Here is a 20255-nt window from a genome sequence, read left to right as displayed (position 1 = left end):
GATCAATTGAGTGACTTTGGGTTGGACCTTTGCTGCCATCATACCTTACTCCAAAAACATACTGTGTTACTACTTTGATGAACATCTGAGAGCTGGCATGTTAAAAGCTAGAGGTTGGTGATTCACCCAGAGGAGCCAAAGGTCAAGCAAAACAGATCACTCAGCTGCATCTGACTTCTGGAATGACCTTTTCCCATTTTAGATTTACTGTAAACATACCCTGGTCCCAGAAAGACAGGAGAGAGAAAGAGGCTGCATTTAATCCACATACCACTCATGGATAATCAAGAATTTCTTGAATTTCTTCTTTGTGCCTCATAGTAACCTTTTGATCCATAGATGAAGAATCAGTTTTGAGAAATTATTTCATTGTTGTAGGATTAGAAGAGAAATATATTTTAGATTTTCTTTTTAAAAATAGGAAAAGTTTTTACTTCCTATCCCTACTAGTTTCTGTTATACATTGTTTATGAATATGACGTTTTTATATTTTTTTAATTTCAGTTGAGGTAGCTGAAAGCTTTCTTTACCAGTCATAGTTAACTTGGTTTAACATTATTTAGTATTCTTTTTGCTCTAATTTAGTGATGTTAATATTTGTCATCAGCATGCCATTAGTGTATTTTGTCTATATGCTGTGCAATTAAGAATGTAATTGGCATAACTATGTTTCATGGCCTAATAAACAAATCATTAACCTTGACCTGATCGAGATTGATTCTGCTCCTAAGCAAATTCTTTGCTGGAGAAAGTACACTGACGCTGGAATGTTTAAGTTCTCAATCCTGTTTTGGATCTAATTTGTTGTGTGGCCTTGGGCAGCTTGCCCTCTCTCCCCATCTTGCTTAATAAGAATAGCAATTACCAATCTGTAGGACTCTTATGAGGACCCCAGGGCTCATGTTTGTGAAAGATCTTGTGCTTAATACTTTTGGTCTCACTTCAAGCAGTTATTCCAGTTCACAAATCTTTTGTACTTGATTTGGCTAAAACATAGGATCAGCTGTTAGTTTCCTCTCACTCTTTCACATTCCTAACTAGCACAGAAGCAGTTTGTTTGCAAGTAGATTCTTTATGAAGTCATTGTGACATCACTGGCTGAGTAATCAAAGGAATTTGTATTGAAGGAGCCTAGCTTTGGAGAAATTGTCACAGCTTCTTGGTTTCCTTTGAGGTTTTTTTCAGCTTTTCAGATTTGAAAATTATCATGTGAAATCCCCCAAATGCTACCGAAAATCAAATCAATTACCAAAAAGTTTCTCTATGAGAAAATTGGTGGGTGCTAATTAAAAGAATGGCTAAGAATGCTTTTCCTGAGCCAAAACATTGAGTTGTAGAAATTATGCCTTTCAAATTTCTAGAAGCACTGCTTTATTTGTTCATTAATTTGACTGTTTTGCATTATATCTTCAGTAACTGATTATGCTTTTCTAGGATGTTGGCTAAAGATGAACTGATAGCCGTACTTCAGAAATGTGTAGAGGTTTTTAAATCCTCTCCTGGAAAACAGCTTGGGAGTATGGCAGAGAAACTGCAGGAGTTCCTTGCCCAGTTTCAGAGTCTTGACGGTGAGTGTGTACTACTAACAGTTCATTGGCCATGGTAGTCACTCTGAAATGATATAATAGAACCCATCTTCTGATGGACTGAGTTTTGAAGAGGAAATTCACTGGTCTGAAGTCTTATCATGGCCCTGAGCCTCAGAAGCAGCCCATGAGCATGCCAAATGTTTCTCCTCCAAATTTAGCTTAAACAGTGATTATTATCAAAATAGCAAAAATAGAATTTCTGTTCTAGCTGTACAGTTCCTACATTTTGTTTAGAAGAATTAGTTCTTTTTTTCTTTAAACTAGTGAGGGAAAAAGAAGCTCATACTTATCTTTCCTTTTTAATTGTTCTTCAGCATTTTACTCATTTCTTTGTGGATTTCAAAAACACTCTAAGTCATTTGTGAACTTAAAAATTTGATAGCTATAAACTGATTTCCGGGTAGTAAGGCTCATTGCTATGCTGATTGTGAAAATACGTATGATGAGGCTTGCTCCAAAACAGATTTATAGAAGGTTGCATCTTCAGTGTTTGAGATGATCTGGAGCACTCTTGAAGGCGCTGTAATGCTGAGAACACTGTAGCTTAAAGTTTATTGTAAATATGATGGAACATCAAGGTAACATTATCATTTAATATTTATTGAATGTACTGTGTGTATGACATAGGTAAAAAACAGCATATCGTACTTTTAAGGACATTTATGCCCTAATGGGCAAAATGAACCCACAGAGATCATCAACTTTTCATACTCTTCTCCCTTGCTCTGTCTCTGACTTCACAGGGGTAGTGGTTCCTAATTTTTGGAGGAATCAATAAATTTACCCTCCTTATTTCTGGATACAGAAATGCTTCATGACTATGACTAAATGGTGTTTGTCAAGTGGGAAGTTGTTTTAAGCATGGGGAAGAATCAGTGAAGAAGTAGGTTAAAAATATATCATGTTAAATATTAATGTTATAACTTTAAGCTTTGGGTAATCACATCTTCGGTATATCTGTTAGATTCTAAGCTCTGATTTCCGAAGTTCTTTCTTTTAACTCAAACCTATATATTTCCTTTCACAGCTGTAGTATTGTAGTGGGTACTTAGTTAATTAATATCAATGGATGGTGAAAGGAGAGAGATTGGAATGGCAGGAGCAGAGGAAGTAGAGCCAGATTATGTTCCAAATGTACAAAAGTGTTTTTAATAGTAGTAGTTGAAGTGTATCTCTTTCATCTATTGGAGTGTCCAGATTCCCATCAAACACCAAAAAGTATTTAAATGTCAGCCCAATTTTGAATCTGAATATAGTCATTCTTTAGATGAAATTATTATAATATTGTGCTTTTGAGAACAGCTGGTGCCAGAAAGGCAATGAAAAAGTCATGTTACATGGTGTCACTGAGAAAACATTGTTTTTAGAGATTATAAGGCATAAAGCAGTCTGAAGTATCTTAGATTGAAGAAATTATTAGATTATGTGCTTGAAAAGGGAAGTGAAATGAAATAGAAATCTTTGAACGGGTAAAAATATTAGGTTTACCAATTTTGTTATATTTCCAAAATCCTTTTCCACCATGCAATCTGGATTTAAAATTATCATGGTTAAAATTATTCAGGAGCTTATATTTGATGTAGTAATTTAAATGGTGAAATGGAAATAGAATGCCTTCATTTTGAAAGATGAGAAATATTTATCTGCATGATTTTCTCCTATTCCTAAAATGTCTTCCACATTGCAACCTAGATTTAAAATTATAGTTGGAGTTTAAAATGGGAGCAGAATCTTGTGAATGGCTCATTTATTTTTAATGATTATACATAGTTAGGGTTTTTTTTTTTGAGGCAAGAAGAATGTACTATAAGATATACATATATGCTTGGATTGCATTTTAAACCAGAAAATACTAATAACTGAATTGAAATTCTTTGTTGAAAAACACCACTGCCTTCCTCCTTCTAATCTTTTGAATTAAGCCAAACAATCCATGTGAGTGTGATGTTATTAAAATCAAGTATGTGTTAAGACTAGGGTGTAAAAGAGATATTGAAAACACAAGGAAGGAGTCTCATGCTACAACTCTCTCTGGCCTCAGTGCTTTCAGAAAAGGTGAGGTGCCGCTTCTGGTTTTTAAATTATGTAGAGTTTGAGTATCTTCCTTTTAATATCGTGAACCTTCTTTGTAAGCTAAATCAATTAGGTGTAGGCAAATCTAGGCCAGCTTCACCAAATGTCTCTAATTAGAGCATACAAAAAGGATAGGGATCAGCTTTTAGTAATTTAATATTCTGGAATAATCATAGAAAGCAAATTTATAGATGTAACTTGTATTTTTTTTCCCCAGATAAATACATGAAAGTGTGTGTTCTTGTTTTTAATCCAAGTTTTAGGAACTGAAATTTTTGAAGCAGAAATTTTTGTAGCATAAATTATGTAAGAATATGTTTACTAAGTTTCAGCTTTCAGAAGAAAATAAGATTATCTCATGGAACTCTGGCCCCTTGCTACATGAAAAAGTAACATGACCTTTGATTTAACCTTGATTTAGTAGGACTCTGTCTGTTTTACTTAACTCATTGACTTCTTTAAGTATTGAATCTTATTTTTGTTTTAGAAACAGAATCCAATGAGGAAGAGAATGGGTCAGGATCACAACAGAAAGGATTCCAGAAGACAGACCTCTATCACCTTCAGAAGGTTAGCCCATATTCTTATCTACCAGCTACTTCCTGTGACTTAGCCTTTTTCAGCTGAGTGTTCTAGATTTGTTCAGCATGGCTGTTTACTGGTTTTGTTTTAAAACCACAAAGCATGCTTACTTTGTAGTTGAGTTAGTTGTAAACTGAACATCTTGCCTGCCCCACTGCCATACCCTAACTCTGAATGTAAGTAGACATTCTATGGGAATCTGCTAGCCAGTACAGATGGAAGTGTTCCCCTGGGAAAATTAGGTCATAAGGAATACAGTATCAACTAATGAGGGGAAACAAGTTAGTTTCCCTTGACTAACGAGGGGGAAAGTATATGATATGTTATATTCATAGATTACACTTACTTATTCACTGTGATCAGAGATCCTTGCTAATTCCTACCTCAGCAATCTAAGGCACTTCTTTTTGTTTCATTTTTGTACATATGCCACACCTAAGAGTATTCTTTTTTTTAGACAATTTTGAAACAAAAGTTCAGATGGCTACATTTGGGACAAATGATAGCATTGCTGTTATGTAATTGTGAAATCAAAGAAGAAATTTTATTTTTGCAGGATGATGCCAGGTTACAATAATCACACAATAAAACTTTGTCTAGGTAGAATGGTTAATATGTAATTTACTGATATAGTTTTGAGGAAGATTGTTCATATTATAATACTGTAAGTAGAATACTACCATTAGTACCTAAATTGAACTTCCAATTTGCTTCCATTCCTGAAAGTTTAGTAGGGCCCCTTTATGAAAAGAAGAATATGATAAGAAAGCTTTTGCCCTGACCTTTGAAACAAGAACTTGTGCCTTCCAGTATCTTTTTCTGACCCTCCTACCCTGAGAAAATGATGAGGGCTCGGAGGGAGATTTGCCTGTTGTTCACTTGTGTCCAACTCTTTGTGAGCCCATGGACCATAGCATGCCTAGCCCTTCTATCCCCAACTATCTCTCAAAGTCTGTCCAAGTTCATGTTCATTGTTTTCATGATACTATCTATCCATCTCATCTTCTGTCCCCCTTCTCCTCTCCTCTCATTTTTTTTGGGGGGAGGGGCCTACTATTGTCTAAACAATATTACTCTCCTTTATGTGGAGATTTCCTAGCCAAGTTATTAGAAAGTGTATTCTTTCATCTGTAGTCCCTGTTGGAAATGAAGGAATTAAGAAGTTCAAATAAGAAGCAAACTAAATTTGAAGTACATCGGGACAGAGTTGTGGACTTGATAGACAACTTGGTGAGGTAAGCCTATTATTGTTCTTCAGAGACAGATATTGGATCCTAGTTTATTAAATCTAGAGAACTTATTATGACATAAGGCAGTACATTTTCAGGGTCAACTGATCCAGTTTAATTTGTAATTTAGGCTTGTTTCCAGTCTTATCCGATACTCAATATATCCCATCAAGTATCATTCCTATTAATTGCTGCCTAAGGTCACAAGTTTAAATTTGATCCAGTACCACAATGCTTTTGAAGGAGAAAATAAAATCTTCATATACTTCCTAATAATCAAGTGTCTACATTACAGATACTGCTATTACTGCAGTGGAAGTAAATGATGGGCCTGGACATTTAAACTGGCCTGGGCAAGGCACAGAAATGAAGCCACATGGCAAGTCTGCTTTTTTTACTTTCTAGAAATGGGCCATCAGCTAACTTGTTATGTACATTAAATCGATGCTGAGAACTATACATAAAGTAAATTTAGAAACCCACTGACTAAACATCATGACTCAACATAAAGGTCATTCCCTGTCACAAACCCTAATCATTATTGTGGTCTGTGGATTTCATAAAAAGCCAGCTTTTTGTAGCTATATAAAAATATCTCAAGGTTTACAAATTGCCAAGGACATCCAATTAGATCCACAGTGAAATTTTAGGATATAGCGAAGAAAATATGTAAGGAGAATGTAAAGCTGTAGAGGTTTAGAAGAAGATGAGAAATAGCAAGAAGTTGCTGTTATCATCCCGGTTGTTGTTGATCATTGTTCATGATATTTAGTGGTGACTGAAAGCCAACAACAGGCTAGGTATGAAAGGGAGAGGGAGGGTATGAACTGTTAGAAAAATAGTACCCTAATTAGAATGGCGATATAATGGCACAAAGAATTTGTTTCTAATGAATTTCATATTCTCAGTGAAAATGAGGAGCTCCAATTTGTTAGTACAATTTGGTGGCAGAATTATTGTAGCTATATATCAGAGGGAAACCACGATCTATAAGGAAAAGGTCTAAAATAACTAACAAAATGTGACAAAAGATTGTGGAAAGAGAACTATTCCATATAAAAGTGATAAATTGCAGAAGAGTAGTGAAGTGGCCAAGTAATGGAAAATCACTTTGTATAATTAATAGTTCTCATCTCATCTTATTGGGCCAACACCTGCCTTGGCCTCTGCTGTTGCTGTATCCTAGTTTCTAAAGCAGAAGCTTTATTGTTTATCAAGCTGTCATTGTTGTTGTCTTGAAGAGTAGTTTTAAATATCTTGATTGTAGCCTGGACATCTGGCTCTTTTTTCCTGTTCATGCAGCTCCCAAAGCTAAAACTGGAAACCAACTCAACCATCCTCTACTGTGTTCTTCTATATTCAGCTTCCTGAGTAGTTGGAGCATAGTCTGCTTTCACCTGGACTCATGCACCTCAATTTCCTTTCTGTAATTTTTGACCCTCACAAAAGTGAGGGGTCAGGCAAACTGTTATATTGCTTACCCAGCCTGAAGCACAGTTGTTCCTGCCAGGGCCATCCCTTAGTGTGTGAGGCAGAGCTAAAAGAAGGCTGAGAGCAACTAAGCTGTGCTTTTCCCTTTCCTACCAGGTGTGGGAGGAATAGAAGGAAGCCCTTAAAACAGCATAACAACTGAACATGGTTCCTCAGAAACACATTGTAAGTGGAGAGTGTTGTACTGTGCATAAAGATGCACTTGGGATATATCAGCATGGAAAAGTAGAGCCCTGCAATCATCCTTCCAATTCCAGCCTCTGTGCTAGGGCTAGAGAAAGGAGAATAACCCTCTCAGCCGAGGTGGGGCCAGAGGCTTGCTCCTGCCAGCTCAGGAGTAAACTCCTACCAAAAGCAGGCTAGTGAGTCATGTGGCAGAAAAGTGGTTCTCAGACCTGGTACTGATAATTAAGGACCTGACCATATTTGTATCAATTATCTGTCCATCTCTTCCTGTGTTACTTTTTGGAGAAACCTTGATGAGGAACTGTAGCTTAGGTAATTACTAGCCAAGCTTCTCTGTTCCAATCATGTATGTCTTCAGTGTTTCCTTAAAGATTTTCCACATTAATATCACTTCTAGAGCAAAAGTCATTGTTCTTCATGTGTGGGGTCTTGACTCATTCATTGTGCTCTTTGGAGAAATGACATTTCATACACCATAATCACTGAGGCATGTTAGGTATATATCCCAAGGCCACCAGCCAGGGACAACTGGTCTGCCTGAGGTGAGCTGAAGAAGTTTAGTACTGGATTTCTACTGTTTTCTACAATGCCTGCCCTCTTTTAACTTCTCCTTGAGATTTTTTCCCCATTATCCTAAATATGGTCATGGGATATTCATACAGTTTTTCCTAGCAAGTATTATGTGACTCTCCTTTTTTCACCCAGTTTTAAAAAACATTTGTCATTCCTCTCAGATGTTCCCCTGTATCTAATATTGTTTAGTAGAACTCTCCAGCCTACTCAGTGAAATCTTCAAAGTTCTTTCCTCAGAAGTTTTATTCAGTCCCATGCTCCCCTTAGTTGTAGTGTAGCCAAATTAATTAGTGAAGAGATTAAATCTTTTTTCCTTTTGCAGGATCCTTTATAATGAGATGAATAGCACATTTATAATGCTAAGGAGGATAGGATTTATAGTATTATGAGAATACTCTAGATTCACTAGTATTACAGCCATTCTCCTTCAAAAGAGTATCTGAGGGTTAGATCATTGATGTTTGTTAAGAGCTTTGGATTCTTTAGAAGAAGGCTGCTCTATGCATAATACAGAGATAAAGTCCAAGAGAAAAGGCTTACAACCTGTCTCGAACTACTTTTTAGTAGAAAATGGAGTTGGGAGTGGAAACTGCTACATGTCAAATTATTGGTATTTTTTTGTTTTTGTTTTTTTTGCTTTTAACATAATCCTTCAGTTCTCAGTTTTTGATGGTACTAAGTAAAGTCCAGTATTTTCAGCATCACCTCTAAGGAAAACTTAGCAAGCTGCTCATCTCTACAGAATTCTGACCTGAATCTACAGTACAGACCATTCAAAAGCACACATTACAGCTACCCAATTCCAGGCAGCTTTTAAGCATATCCATCAACTATTTTCACTTAAAAATAGAGTTGTAGTGGTACATTCCCACCCAAGTCGTTTTCTACAGCTGGGCAAAAGGAAATTCTGACATAGATGTTTTGTTTCTCTTTGTTGTTTCAACCGCTGCAGTTGAGCTCTGTGGCATACTAAAGGCAAACACCTGATGTTATCCATGATGTGGTTTATTTGAGGATAGCAAAAAAAGCTCCTCTTGTGACTAGGAGGTAAATTACTTACAGTTACATATGCTGAAAGTGGAAATTTTACAAATGAAGAGAGTTTGATAGTGGCCCAAACATGATTAAAAGTAACATAACTTTTCAGGTGATATCTTGAGTTTATGAAATTCTCACATTTGCTGAAACTGGCTATGTGGGTGTCATTATTTTTCCACCAACTTGTTATATGCATGAGGTGATGGTAATGATGTCAACAAAATGCAAATTTTAGTTTAAAGTTCTCTCAGTGTCAGCTTTGAGTAATGAGTTTGGAAGTTAATATATATGTTTGACATGGAAAAGAAGTGCTTGTAAGCTTTTTTTTAAAAAGAGAAAACACAGAAAAGCATTTGACTACAGAAGTCCTTCCTTGGGATCTTATCCCTTTAGCTAAGTGAAATCAGGAAGGCAAATTGAGTAATTAAAGATTTTAGTAGGATGGCCAGATTGGAGTGGGGAGGACTGGTGAGAAGGTAGGGAGAAACAAGCATTTAGGTACTTACAGACATAAATTGCTAGGCATGGTGCTAAGGACTTTGTAAATTTTATCTCATTTGGTCTTTACAACAACCCTGGGAGGTAGGTGCTATTCTTATCTGTATTTTATAGATAAGGAAGCTGAGGATCAGTAGAGAATTGAAGCAGGGGAACCCATTAGGAGGCTATTGCAATAATCCAAGTAAGATGGAGTGGGAAGTGGCCATGTGAGTAGAGAAGTGGTGACAGACTTGAGAGATGTTGTGGAGATAGATTCCAGAAGCTTGGGAACTGATTGGATAAGGAGTCGATAAGAATGAGGAGTAACTGGAAGTGTGGCAGAAATGAGGAAGTTCAGAAGAGGAATGAGTTTGGAGGATAAAGATAATGTTTAAAGGCTATAAGATAAGACTGTATAGCTTGAGTGGAGGTCTAGGTTTAGGGAAGATTTGATATTTGTATGAGTTTTTAAAGAAAGGAGAGATGTAAGAACATGTGTAGGCTAAGGGAAAAGATGCAGAAGAAAGGGAGAAATTAAACATACATAAAGATAGAGGGAGATTATTGATGGAACAGAATAAGGGGGGAGATTAGAAGAGATAGAATCAAGGTTATGGGGGAATAATAGGAGTTTCGGCCTTAAGGAGTTGAAGGGGTTTGATTTGGACAGCCTTTCTTCTCAATAAAATTGGAGTTGAAGACATCTGTTGAGAATGCAGAGTTGGAAAAGGAGGGAGTTGGGGGTCTTTCAGAGAGAAGAGAAAGTTTAGGAGTGTGAGGAATGTAATTGGGAATCTTTAAGATAAATCAAAGAATTGATTTGCAATAGTGATCCCCAATTCAGGTTAAATAACAAATTGATAGTGGATCCAGTCAGCATAATTTTATTCAACAGCATTTGGGCAACAGGATTAGGAGAAAAATAAGTTAAGGGGGGGGTGCTGAAGATACAAAGAATAGAAACTCAAATATGCTTTCAGGAAGTAAACATTTAACTCATTCCTTGCTAACGATATGTATCAATTCTTGGAATGAAAGAGGCAAGGAATATCAGGATTGGAAGAAAGGTCATTAAAGAAATGACTGGATTATATATATATATATAGCGCAGAAATGGGCTACAGAGGTAAATGAGTTTATATAGATAAAGGGAGAAATCAAGAAATGAGAAGTCATAATAAAGGTGAATAGGCATGGGAAAAGATAGAAAGATAGAAATAGTGGTCAGAAAGGTATATGGAAAAGTTTAAAGTGATGGTTACTCAGTAGGGTACTAATGTACAGTGGAGATGGAAGTCATGTTATCCATTCGTATATTTAGTGAATGTTTACTACTGCAAAGTAGTCACAAAATGTAACCAGTTTGGTGCAGTATTAACAGAAACTAACCATCATTTACAAGTATTTCTATGGGAAAATGTTTTCAAGGTTCTAACTTAGAATACTAAAAACATCTCCCATGGGGCAGCTAGGTGGCGCGGTGGATAGAGCACCAGCCCTGAAGTCAGAAAGACCTGAATTCAAATGCGGCCTCAGACCAAACACTTGACACTTATTAGCTGTGTGACCCTGGGCAAGTCACTTAACCCCAATTGCCTAAAAATAAAAAAAAATTTAAAAAGATTAAAAAAAAGAAGAAAGAAAATAAAGGTAAACCTTAAAGCTATGAAGTCATACTCAGCTTTTCCCATAATTGGGCTGTTCTGCATGGGTGAACATGGAAAAAAAAACCTCCCCCTTCTCCATCCCCACTCACATCTTAGTTATTATTCAGTGGTAGTGATTCCTGTGGCCCCCCAGCACAGGGGGAGGAAGTGAACATCAGGACAAGGGCTCTGCACCAAGGATTGAGGCTAGTATCTAGATGCTAGCCCCAAGTCAGATACTGCTTGTCTTCTCCTGGAAAGAAACTGATACAGGTTTTCCATGCTGCCAAAATATTTCCTACTTGCCCAGAGGACTGAGCAAGTCCCATGATCTTTATGAAGGGATGTGTTTTTAATGCTTTAAACAAGTTAGGAAACATGACCTTTTGTTACCCTGCCCTCTGGCCTGTCTGTGTGTACCTCTCTCATTCCCTTCCAACTTGGGCCCTGTGATAGCTTCTCTAGTCTGCCCAGACTGGGGTAATGTTCATATCTTGGCACAGTCCAACCAATATGTACACATGCAGAATGCGCTTTTAAATGACTTTTAAAGTAATACTTTATTGATATTTTCCTGGTATCCAGCTTAACTGGGGTAGGGATCTGTAAAATGTGGCTTAGTATCTACTTCTAAAAACATTTAAAAATTTAATGATAAGGAATTTTAGTCTGTATTAATCTGAGACTGTACATTTTAGGAATCATTTTTAAGAAATTTAAATCTCTAAATCTAAAATGTATGAAAAGCCCTAGTATATGATTTCCTTAGGACATCTCATGTAAACACTAGTTTTCCTGAGAGACTGTTTTGAAAAAATTTCATTCCAAGAATTGATACATATTGTTAGCAAGGAATGAGTTAAATGTTTACTTTCTGAAAGCATATTTGAGTTCATTTAATATACTTCTTTTAAAGAAAAAAACCTTATAAGTTCAAGTTTCTTTTAAGATTTTGGACCAAACTACATGTGACATTTTTCTCCTGGAGATTTAATTTAAAAGTTAAAAATTTATTGTCTTGTTATCATTAAAGATATGAAATCTTACTTAAAAGACATAATTATTGCTACTTAAGAATTTGTGCAAACCATTTCACTGCTCTGGGTATCAGTTTCCTGTCTGTGAAGTGAGGGGGGAGGCAGGATTTAATGACCATTGAGGTCCTTTCCACCCTTAAATCTATGATCCCCTATGTATTTTTAGTTTTTAAAAATAGTAAACTTATCAGTTACAGACATTTGAGAGACTTTTTTGATATGGAAAACTACCTGTCTAAAAGTTGGTGTCTCACTTTGACTGTTTCAGAAAATTCCTGTCCCCTCCAGACACACAGACGCTCTATGAGGTGGTGTATTTCACTGGGGCTCACATGCTGCGTGAGCACTTGAATGCCGCTCCCCGAATTGCTCTTCATACTGCACTCAACAATCCTTATCATTATCTGAAGGTAGGAAGTGAGTTCCTAAGAAGAAATGGTGTCTTAGCTGAGACTAATAAGCTTTGGTCAATGCTATGCTCTGCAGTAATGCAGTCTGTATTAGCTGTCGCAAAACCTATTAGAATTGACATTCTAAATGATGTACTTTGTTCTTGATGGGCATTTAGAAGCTTTGTCTTTAGAAATCTTGCGAGTTGGATTTTTAGCCCAACAAGTCACAGTTGGTATTATTACTAAGGAAAGACAACCTAGGCATTAGCTACTGCTGAACTATATGTCTCCTTGCTCTTTTCTGTAAAATATTTGTAAAATGTTTATGATTGGTTCACACAGCTATTGATGAAACACTTTTTTACGGTAGATCACATCCTTAGTCATACAATGACTTAAAAAAGAATGCAAGGCTGTACTGAGATTTTTATTTGTAAATTACAAAAAAGCATTTGGTAAGGCAAAATACCCCTGACAAAATATCTTCCATTCATATATTAAGCTCACTCAAAATTCCTTGACAGGTGCAAGCAAAGATAACTTGTACATTGATCCTCACTATGTGGTCACTAATATCACAGAGAGGATAGGCTGTGAAAAACCCAAATGGAAACCCAAATCTCAAAGATGATGAGGTTCTCCAGATGTTCCTATTTGTAGTGATTGCATTGAAACCTCAAAACACTAGTAAGCCTCCTCAATAAAATTCACACTATTAAAAGTAGCTTAGCCACACACACAAAAGAGCCAGCTGGATGAAGAATGTATTACCCAGAATATATACCCAGCATGCCAATGGTTGGACAGTCATGTGTGGGGAGGAGGGAAAGACTATTGGAAATATGCAAGGTGGGTATGAGTAGGCTGCGACAAATGACCAACCGTGATTTGTATGCAAGAAGTGGTATCAAAAACATGTGTGGCTGAAAAAGGGATAGCAAAGGGATAGCAAAGGGAAAAAACAAGGTGTTTGTTTCACCAGGGAGGACACTTATTGGAATTTTATTTATTTATGGCACATGATGAGAAGATGTGGATGAGTTGAGATCTGTATTTGTGCAAGGAGTGCTCACCCAGATGAGTCACTTAATCCATCCAAGTATCTAAGATCACCTACATTTAGAAGTTTGGCCATGAGAGGGAAGGAGGAGGACTATAGCAAGATGAGACAGAGGGGCCAAGGAAGGGCTTTTTATAAGACTGGAGATACCTAGGTGTGTTTGTTGGCAGAAGATAAAAAGCCAGTGGTGAGGAAGTTAATGAAGATACACTGGCACAGGTGGGAATGACTAATGGAGCAAGATCCTGGAAGAGGCAGCAAGTGATTCTTACAGTTACTGACTGTTAGAATTGGAAGGGACCTTACAGAGCATATAGTCCAAACATTTCATTATACAGATGAGGAAACTGAAGCCCAGACAGGTTAAGGGACTTGCCCCTGGGGCAAATAGGGAGTGCAGTGGATAGAGCAGCTGGGCTTGAAGTCAAGATCCAAGAAGATCCAAGTTCAAATCCTGCCGCAGACACTTACTGTGTGTGACCCGCCCACTTAACCTCTGTCTGCCACAGTTTCCTCAACTTAAAATGGGGATAATAGCAACTACCTTGAAGGATTGTTGTATGAATCAAAGGAGTTATTTATAAAGTGCTTAGTACAATGTCTGGCATATAGTAATTTGTGTGTGTGTGTGTGTGTGTTGGTTTTTATCTTTAGCTAATAAGTGGCAGACCTGAAACACAAACCCAGATCTTCTGATTCTTGGCCCAGAACTTTTTCCACTATGCCAAGCAGCCTCCCACAAGAGCTCCTGGCCACAGATAAAGGGATAGGGAGATAGCTACTCCTCTGAGACAGAAAAGGAGAAAGAATATAGAGAAGTATAGAGGAGTTGAGGGAGCTCCTCATGAATGACCACTATTGTGCACATGCATGTATGTGTGTTAGATGGAGTAGAGGAAACAAAAGGTATGTGAACATATAGATGAGAAAGGAAAAGATATTGAACGGAATTGAATTCTGTCCTTACTGCTCTACCAAAACTTCTTTTCCTAAGGCCAAGAATGATCTCTTGCCAAATACCTTTCTTCAGTACTCCTACTTCACTTGTCCAATAACTGGGACCTTGCTGACTGTTCCCCTTTGCACAAAGTTCTGTTCTAGCACTTAACACCGTGTTCTCTGCAGAGATGCACAGTGTTTATTGAGTTAATTAACTGCCACTGGATTTTGATGTTATGGTGAAGTAAATTAAGAGCTGTCACCCACAGCCCCTGTAATTGTAAATTCTTCACGATCTTAATTTCCTTTGATAAAATCTGATCTAAAGCACTTTAGATGAGAATCTAGACACTAGCATTGGGCTACCAAGGAATTCAAAGATGAAATTATTTCATAGGTATGTGGCCATGTAATAGGCAACATGGTACAATAGAAAGATCTGGTTTTGAGTCTTGGCTCTGACAGATAGTGTGACCCACTTTCTCTTAGCCTCAGTTTCCTTATTTTTAAATGAAGATAGTTGTATTTCCTGACTCACCAGCTGTTATATGAGAAAAGCACATTGTTAAATGTAAAATATTATATACATGGTTATTCAGCATGCTTGGTCAACAGTGATGGCTAGAATTTGTTCAGAGGTCTAACTTGTCCATTTTGATATTTTTAAAAATCTCAAACAGTTTGGAGTTTCATCTTGAATTTTGCACAGATGTCATTCTGCTCTCAAAGGGCAGTGCTAGCTCTAAACATAAGAGATGGACAGTAATACCCAAGGGGTAGTGTTCTAATTCCAGCACACTGCAGGAAATATGAATTCTTGCTCTTGATTTCCCAACACAAGAAATGGCAGGAAAGCAGCAGCCAGAGAGAGGAAGTTAATTCTGATCTTGAACAACTGATCCATTTAAAATTCATTGCCTGATTCTGGGTCCCAGGTTTAGCTGTCTTCAGCAAGAAAGCAATCACTACTGCTACCTCAAGTTTCTGATAGGGGAAGTAAACAGAATTTCAAAATATTTTCCCTCTTCCTCTCCTTTTAACAAATATGACTCAGTGGTGCATGACTACCACTGTCACAAACACTTTTAAAAAGGAAGCCTATGACAAAGTATCTTGGATCAAGCCCCATTAAGTTCAAATGTATTTCCATTCCAATGAAGATTCAAATACTTTTTTTTCTCTAAGAACACATTGTAGGCTACTATATTGGTATTTTCTTTCAGGAATAGATGATAATATGTGCTACATCTTTAAAAGGACAAGTTTCTTGGAACACTTCCTTAAATTATAATTATTAAGACCTATAGATACAGTTTACAATGTTGTCATGTACATATAAAACAAAACTAGTATTCTGCTGGAGTTACTTTTAAGATAAGTCTTATTTCTGGCAGACTTCTTTACTGTTAAAGTCAATAAGAGTACATGACTATTGATTTACATTCTTAGGTCTAATTCCTTTATGAATGGGCTCTTCTCTTGTTTTGAGTGTTTGGCATCAACAAACAAAACATCACCAGTTTTCCTATGACCTGTAAGATGCTACTGTGTGTCTTTCTATTTGTGTAGGATTATGAATTGGCATCTCAGTCTAACCTTTAAGTCTTTATAATGTCGATGCTTCCTAAGTACTCCACTAAGCAAACCTAAGGAAGTATCCCTAAATGGGATAGCAAAAAGTACCTCCCATTATTAATTCTTTGTGACCTTAGACAAGTCACTTCATCTCTCTCGGCCTCAGTTTCTCATCTTTAAAATGAGAGGGTTGGACTAGAAGGCCACTGCCCTCCCTTCCAGCTCTGTGATCCTATAATACTCACTTGAGAACCATTGCAAGAGAAATTGGATAAGTAGACCCAGAAGGAAAATATCCCAGTGACTTTTATTTAGCTGAAAAGATCACTAAAAAGAAACCAGATTCAAATAATCGAAAAATCAATAATAGGTCAAGAGAACAGCTGATGAAGCAAACCTACCTTTTCAAAGTAGAGGTGGAGGACAACAAAGACAGAATACTGCACATGTTATCTATCAGCTGTCACTTCACGTTGGTTTTCCTTAACTACTTTTTTTTTTTCCAGGAGGGTTCAGTTCCCTGGGGACACACTCCTTGAGGAGGAGAGGGAAAGAAATGACTGATATCAAAGATGCCTTGTTTTGTTTTCTTTCTCCTTTTCGTATAAGAAATATTAGAGAAGATAAGGTAGTGTAATATAGTGAAAAAGCACTTGATTTGGAGTCAGAGGAAGTGGGTATAAATCATGACCTTGTCACTCCACTTCAGTTCCCTCATCCGAAATATGAAGGGAAGTGGCTTAGATGATCTATAAGATCCCCTAGATGCTGCCTTCCTTGTAATGAAGGACTTGCTTTTATGATGTTTTATAGGAGTTGGCTCAACAAACCTCAGACTTCCCTTTAAGATGTTGGCATTTTCTAAGCTTTATGATATCTAACTGGAACCTTCATTTAGTACTCAGTTATGCATAAGGCTGTTAAAACTATATCTTATTGAAAATTTAAAAGAAAATCTGCTTTTTAAAAAAAATAATAATGCAGCTCTGGCTTTCCTAGTAATTATTGATCATAAAAATAGGAAAAAAAATATTGTTCTTGTCTTCTGATCCTGAGAACATTCCTCAAAAACAAATGTCACCAAAGTCCTAATAGAAAAGAATGTTCATAATTAACAATTGAGATTATAAATGTAACTTACCTAAATAATGCAGCAAATTGAACAACAAAAAGATACTTTTAAAAAAATGTTCATTTTATTGCAGCTCATTAGTTTCTGATTTTGCCTCTTACCAACTATAAGAAAAGAATCACAATTTACATTATTTTTAGAATCAGGCTCTGAAAAGTGAAGATGACTCCATTCCAAATGTAGCACCTGACATCTGCATAGCATACAAACTTCATCTGGAATGCAGTAGGCTCATCAACCTCGTGGACTGGTCAGAGGTATGTTGTTAGGAAAATAACAAGCTATGCATGATCTGTTTGTTTAGTCATGTGACCACTTTTCTTTGAATGTTTTAATTGCATTGGTTCTTGAGGACCCACATTTGTTCTTTGAATATCTTTTACTGCTACTTTTGAAAGTCTAAGTCCCCTCTTAATATTTTCTTTATCACAATAAAAGAACAAAATATACTTTGATATGAAAGCACATACTTGCAGATTGCAAATTGGGAAATACTGGGTTCAGAGAGTTCTTGGCATGGCCCTAGACAGTTACTGTTTGTTTCTTTTTTAAGAGATATAACACTATGCAGTAATAATACTATTCCTCCCTCAGATGCGTACTTGAAGCATTAAGATACTAAGGAGACCCTTGTTTCATTTATGCCATAGGGTAACTTGTATTATTGTGTTATTTTCAGTGAAAAAGTTGTTTTCTAGACAGCATTCTAAAGGCATGCCTCCAGCAAAGGATGGGGAAGTTTGGGGAGAGGAACTTTCCATAGCTTCAAGGGCCACTTTTCACTGGAGGTTAGAGAAAGTTGGAGGGGAAGGAAGTCACTTAGGGTTTCCTTTGAGCCTCTGACTTTTTCTGCCTTTAATTCCTTCTCCTTAGCACATATTCAGATTTTTGAAACTTTTAAATGTACCTAGTTAATATGGCATCAACTCATTATATATGATTGATTTTTAAATACATTATTTAGGATTGCCAGACTGTTAAAAATAAAGGGCATTTTGATGGGGGTGGAGTAAAGAATTATGTGTACATAAAGGTTTAGCCGCATTGTCTGATTTGACTTAACTGGAGGATATTAAAAAAAGGACAAGGCACAAATATGTATAGTCCATATGTGCAGAATATTTGGCAAGCCTAAAAATATTCAAAGTATTAAGTTCTATGTTTGGTCCCTTCAAAAGGCTTTTGCAACAGTGGTAACAGCTGCTGAAGAAACAGATCCAAATTCCACAGCCTCAGAAGAGATAAAGGAAATTATCCAGTATCCTTTTATATAGTTTTGCACTATTCAAATACACAAAACTTATAAGACTGTCAATTTCCCAAATCTTCACTGAGGATTTACAAAAGCAACACTGTGACTAGATCTAATAACTAAATTTTTAGTCACTAAATTTGTGTAAAGTTGTGCTGAATTTCTACCCTGGATATATTTTGTGTATTATACATGCACGTATGCATACACACACACACACACACACACACACACACACACACACACACACACACACACACACACACACACACGAAAAGTCACATTCCACAATGTAAATTTCTTTTTTACATCCACCAAAAATGAAATGTCTACCATTTCAAGAGCTGTCTGAGTCCTTGTTTTTCTATATATGTTTTAGGAAAGTTAGGAGTGTTATTTTATACCACTTGCAAAATTTAGAGAACTTCAGTTACGTATTCAACATTGATTTCGTTTTTCCCTATTTCCTTTTCCTAGTAATAGGGTTGTAGTAGAATACATTTTATTACTCCCCAGTCTCCCTTCAACTGACAGCTAACACCAGAGCAGAACCATGACTTGGTGATTTTCCTTAGCTTCTGCCTTCAGTGCTCGATTTATTAGAGCTGTATCTGAACTAGAACTTTTAGGGTTTATAAAGCCTACCAAACAGAAGACCGATCACGTGGCAAGGCTGACTTGGGGAGGTTGTTAGAAGGCAAGTCAGCAAGGCCAGAAAAGCAGTGTTGACTATTTTGTTCTCCCATACTGTGGCATCTGTTTTGTTTTTTCAGTCATTACAAGATTGTGAGTCAGTCTTCTGTAAACTTATGAAGTACGTGTGGTATAATAAACTCTTTTGACTAATGTAAATCATTCACTTGCTGCAATTGGTTTAAGACAACTCACTTCCCTCTTCTCTCTCCTCCCCCTCCTCCCCTTACCCCCCAACATTTGTTAAATTGATTGCTTTTAGTAGGTTATGCGATGATTGAGTGGATATCACATAAGCTTCTCATCAGCCATAAATGTTCAAATAAAGTTTTTAATTAGCTAGCCCTAAATAAGTTCTTATTTTTATGGGGGTGGAGAATGGGGAAAGGGAACTTATTTTTTCTTTATTACAGGAAATTCCAGGTAAATGAAGTCCCTCCACCAATTCATATGAACAACTTGTACAATTAGAATGTAAATTCCTAACTGCAGCACTTCTGCTTGGTAGTATGTGGTATGTGCTTAATACTTGTTGACTGATTATTTACAGTCTTAAGAGCAATACCTGGAGCACATAGAAGTTAAATGATTTGCTCACTGTCACACAGCCAGTATTGGGACATATTCAAGTCCAGTTCTCTATCCACCACAGGATGGTGTCTCTCCCTTCTATAAAAGAAAATGTTAACATAACTCATGAGCAATGGATAAGGGTCTTTATGCTTAAAGGTTATTTTTTCTTCAGAAGGGCATATTAGAAACTTGTGGCTGAGATGGTTGCCTGAAGGAAAATCACATACATACTTTTCTCTAGTAAAACCTTAAAATTCTTGCTAGACCAAAATTCAAGAAGTCCAATGAGAAACTAGCGACTTGCTATACCTCTAAACAGTATAAGAGGTCAGCCAGCGGGCAGAGGATTATTGGAAAAGGGGCTTACTAGCAAAGACAATGATCACTATATGATAGTTTCCCAGACAATTAAAAATGTCCTTGGACAGTGATAGCCTTCAAAACTTTATATCTAGAGGCCACAAGAACAGAAAGCTCCCTAGAGAAAGTTCCAGGTAACCAAAGAAGTGTCTCAGTGACTGTACTCAGGGCTGCTGAAATAATTATGACGATCCTGAAGATCTAATTCTCTGAACTTCAAAGATACAGAGAAGCCTAGGAACCCAGGGAAAGAACAAGCAGACCCAATATTAGCTCTCTTCCCCCCTCAAAAGGCAGCAGAAGATAGAACTCAGCCATACCACAAAGTCCCAATTCAGACACTAAAGTTGGAGAA

At 36.8% G+C, this 20255-nt stretch overlaps 1 protein-coding gene across 4 annotated transcripts in view; it reads left to right on the top strand.

The window, feature by feature from the left end:
* ORC3 (origin recognition complex subunit 3) overlaps window positions 1–20255 on the top strand; it is a 119115-nt gene that overhangs the window by 87810 nt on the left and 11050 nt on the right. For 2 of the 4 annotated variants that reach the window (XM_078155245.1, XM_020976305.2), the window contains exons 14-20: window positions 1435–1568; window positions 4150–4232; window positions 5379–5479; window positions 12193–12334; window positions 17163–17279; window positions 18201–18280; window positions 18863–19126. In XM_078155245.1, coding sequence (XP_078011371.1) covers window positions 1435–1568; window positions 4150–4232; window positions 5379–5479; window positions 12193–12334; window positions 17163–17279; window positions 18201–18280; window positions 18863–18968 — 763 coding nt within the window. In that variant the 3' untranslated portion in view covers window positions 18969–19126. Of the gene's footprint in view, window positions 1–1434; window positions 1569–4149; window positions 4233–5378; window positions 5480–12192; window positions 12335–17162; window positions 17280–18200; window positions 18281–18862; window positions 19127–20255 lie in introns of those variants that run through there. The other 2 variants (XM_020976306.2, XM_078155246.1) reach the window with 2 other exon arrangements.

Source organism: Phascolarctos cinereus, unplaced genomic scaffold, assembly GCF_003287225.1.
Source record: "Phascolarctos cinereus isolate Bilbo 61053 unplaced genomic scaffold, phaCin_HiC Scaffold_5;HRSCAF=322, whole genome shotgun sequence".
Classification (NCBI taxonomy): Eukaryota; Metazoa; Chordata; class Mammalia; order Diprotodontia; family Phascolarctidae; genus Phascolarctos; species Phascolarctos cinereus.
This window is presented reverse-complemented; position numbering and strand designations above follow the sequence as displayed.